At 45.9% G+C, this 4,194-nt stretch overlaps 1 protein-coding gene across 1 annotated transcript; it reads right to left on the reverse strand.

Moving 5' to 3' along the window:
• Window positions 1-709: 709 nt before the first annotated feature.
• LOC109705789 lies at window positions 710-1,210 on the reverse strand. The gene has a single exon (XM_020226572.1). The coding sequence runs from the start codon at window positions 1,208-1,210 to the stop codon at window positions 710-712; it is 501 nt and encodes a 166-aa protein (XP_020082161.1).
• Window positions 1,211-4,194: the final 2,984 nt, after the last annotated feature.

Raw genomic sequence — 4,194 nt, forward strand, 5'->3', positions numbered from 1 at the left:
AGCAAAATCCATCAAAACACGTATCAAAAGGGAAATACATGTTACTAACTTTTCAAAAAGCTTCAAAACAAGCTCAAAGTCCTCAAGGGTTGAAGTTTGATCCTTAATCAAGCTCCAATCCAACTCTCCAAGCTTCTCCAATGGTGGTAGACCAACAAAAGGCAAGGAGGAGAAGAAAAGAAAGATCAAAACTAGCTCAAATCCCTCAAAAATGAAAAAGAAACCATGGGAGGAAGAGCTCATCTTATCTCCTCTGGTCTAGGGCTCAAAAGAGCAGCCATGGGGGCTGGGGTGACCTATATAGGTGTTGTAACAATTGCAGAAACACCCCTGCCCTAAAACTCCTCGCGCTGCACTGTGTACCGGTACACGGGCTCGCGTACCGGTACAACACCTGCGAAACAGCCAAACCCGAGCCTCGGGTTTGCACGAAATCCGTCTGTGTACCGGTACACCAGCCCCGTACCGGTACAGCCATCAGCGCGTACCGGTACAGCCATCAACCCCGTACCGGTACGCAGCCCTGCTGAGGCTACCCGAGAGCTGACCAAAATTCTGACTTTTCGGATTTTGGTTCTAGGTTTTAAACCTCCAATCTCGGGGTTCGAACCATGGGTCGAAACACTGTCAACAACCTTCCACGAAGTGTGGAAAAGCTCAGAACACAAAACAAACACTCGAACCTTGCAATTTGCAAAGGTCCAGTGCGTCAAAATAACTTTCCGTGGAGTGTAGAAGGCACGCACTCGTTTGCGTGAATCCTATCGCGTCCGAGTAGTAGGTTATATTGACTATCTGCATCAACCACAAAGAATGCAGTTCTTAAAGTTTTGGAACCTACCGTGATATCAGTCATAAGCGCCCCTCGAGATTGCTGACCGCTCCTAGTGAAGTCGGTCATGATCGTGTCAGTGGGCTTCAACTCATCTTCATCCTTGCCCAACTTCTTAAAGAATGAAGTGGGCATGACATTGACCATCGCTCCGCCGTCTACCATAACTCGGCCTACTAGCCGACCTTCAATTAAGGCCCGAATGAAAAGAGGCCTTATGAATCTCATTTGTATGGCCGATGGCTTCTCGAAAACCACCGTATCGGCCGGTTTGGCATCCTCTAACTGTAATTGGGCCACATTAAGCACAAATTCTTCCTCTATCTCCTCATACTCAGTATACTCTACTTTAAAAGACTGTGACAGAGTATACACCATATTGACATCGGCTGGTCGTTCATCAGCCGATTTTCCTTAATCCTCTGTTTTTTTCTTCAGATTCTTTAGCCGTTTCGGCAGAAGAATCGCTCTCCATTCGCACCTCCCTCTCCTTAGGAGGCCATCTCTCTCTCTTGATGATTGTTTCGAGAGAAGCTATTTTATCTTCTAGCTCTCTCCTTGTCATTTTCTCTTCTTGTTCGGCCGGTATTGGCCGTTCAATCTTTGATTTTAGCCAAGGGATAGGCGATGAACTGCCTGCCTCATGATCATTCCGCATCGGGAGGACAAGGTGTGGAGGTTCATCAGGTCGCCTCCATACGTTCAATTTTATCCCCTTTGCTTCATCGTATTGTTGTCTGGCCTCGGCTTGCACCTTTTGCTGCCAACGCTTTTGTGTTTTCGTTAACATCGGCCCTTGCCATCTGGCCGATGGTTTCACTTCTACCTCATGCCATTTGTCTACAGGCACGTTTGCCGGTACTTTCACGGTCCTCAAATGATTCTTCAAGATTTCTCTCATTTCCCAGGGTCTCGGCCAAGGTTGGATGCCGAGCTCATTGACTAACCTTCGACCGAGGAATTCTATGTCTCCCTCGGTTATTCCCTCGAATTCTGGTTTTGGTCTCAGCCTGGCTTGATGCTGCCAGTATGGCCGATACCCAGGAAACCTTGGCCTCGAGTCGAATGGTTTTTTTGGATAACTCCATCGGCTCGGTCGTTCTTCTCGTCGGTTGTGGTAGTAGTCATGCAGAACTTTCTGCATCAGCAAATCCTTTTTATGTTCAACCGAATCGACTTCCGGTTCCGTTCCGTTGGAGGCTTCATCTGAGCCTTCCTCTTCTGGATCCTCACCATCAGGAATGTCATCCCATTCCTCGGGAAACGCCATTAACTCATTCCACTCATTGCCTCTTTTCTTGGCATTGATGATGACTTCCCAGTCCTTCTTCGTCATTTCGACCTTGCACCTTATGCAAAGCCGAAGGTTTCTTTTGGCATATGCCACGTTATCTGCGGTTGCCTGGTCCGCAATTTCTTTTTCTTTAACATTCACCATATTGACCTGAAAAGGAAACGAACTTTCGTCAATTACATTATTTTCATTTTCTTGGTCGACTAAAATGAGTCGACCCTCGTCTATTTCTTCTTGGATCTGCCTTTCTGCAGTCGCTTTTCCTTTTCCTTTCATGTTCACCACGTTGACCTGTGATGGAAAAGGACTCTTATCAATTTTCATATCTTTATTTTCTTGGTCGGCAAAGATGAGCCGACCTTCGTTTATTTCTTTTTAAATTTGCCTCTTGAAGGTAGTGCATTCATTTGTTTTATGGCTCAATGAGTGGTGCCATTTGCAATATCTCCTACATTTTAACTCATCTACGGGAGGTATCGTTTGACCCTCCTGTAGTTGAATCCTTCTATCTTTAAACAACCGATCAAAGATAAGATCGGTCTTTGACACATCAAACGAGTAAGTATATGCCGAAACCTACGCTTTTGCTTTGCGCGATTTAGCGGGTTTTAACAAAGCGCACTTATATGGTTGACGGTTTTTCACCATCTCTGCAGCACATACTTCGGCTTCATCAGTCAAATCCTCATTCTCTTCAGACGAATTCGGCTCCTCATGAGCCGAAGGCTCCTCAAGGAAAGAGATATTTTTCTCCTTTCCCTTGTTCCATTCTCTCTTTCGGCTCCATCTGGGCCGATCTTCATTGTTACCCTTTCGAAATTGCTCATATTGAGCAACTCGAATTCCCAAATCGAAGAGGTTTGAAAAAAACTTGTCTTCGAAATGATCTTTAATCTTAAAATGAAAGCCGTTAAATGCCATTTTGGCAAATTCCGACTCTGGCATTCTCACAAAACAACGGCTCCGAGCTGTCTTAAATTGGTTCAGATACTCATCAACCGATTCGCCTGTCCTTTGTTTGAATTGGGCTAAATCGGCAACCGAAATCCCAGCTCAGTTCTATAGAATTGTTCATGAAATTTACCTTCTAATTCGTCCCAATCTTGGACAGAATTAACCGGCAAACTTGTATACCAAGTGAAAGCCGTCTTTGTTAATGACGTATTGAACAATCTTAACTTCAAAAATGGGTCAGCTGCGGCTTCTCGGCATTGTGCCGTGAACCGTGGAACATGTTCGACCGTGTTCTCAGTCTCATCTCCAGAAAACTTATCAAACTTCGGTATTTTTCAATTTGCCAGGTATGGGTGCTGTGCGTCTATATTCGCAGCGTAAGGTGATCTAAATACAGGCCGTATTGCCGGCCTTGCGCCTACTCCGAACGTATTTCGGTTGGCCTCCTCTATTTGCACGTAAATTTCATTATTAATCCCCTGTAAAGGGATTTGCGCTAGTGCTGGTTTCGGTCCTTGTGCTAGACCGGGATTTTGTACTCCGGGGTTATTAACTCCTTGTGCATTTGGAACCTGCCCCCTAGCCCCTACATTTTGAGGCTGGTATGCTGCAACTGGTGGAGGTGGAGGTAATCCCCACGCTATCTCCGGTTGTTGACCGGCATTAACGACAGCCGGTCTATAAGCCACTTGATATGGTGCCCCCTAATATTGGGGCTCACCATTTACCGGTGTTACAGGATTTTGTAACACCGATGCCATCATAGGCGTTTGTAAGCCTAATGTTGGCTGATCATTCCGAGTCAACAATTGCCCTATTCGGGCTATGTTCTCGTTAGAGGCCGTGAATGCGGCCAATACGGCATCCAGCCGTGCAGTACTCGCATGACTATTTTAGTCCAAAACTTGCAGGACCCAAGTCATTTGTCCAAGCGCCTGAGCCAGACTAGGCTCCTGTTGGCCAGATTGACCACTGGTTTCACCCTCGGCAGGTAAGACTACTTGGCGCTCTACGGCATTCTCCGAATTACTGGGCTGTTCGCTCCCAGAATTTCTAGGAATAGCCCTATTACGGAGATTCATGGCATTATCATCAGACATAATTTGTATAAAAT

This window comes from Ananas comosus, unplaced genomic scaffold (genome assembly GCF_001540865.1).
Source record: "Ananas comosus cultivar F153 unplaced genomic scaffold, ASM154086v1, whole genome shotgun sequence".
In the NCBI taxonomy this organism is placed as follows: Eukaryota; Viridiplantae; Streptophyta; class Magnoliopsida; order Poales; family Bromeliaceae; genus Ananas; species Ananas comosus.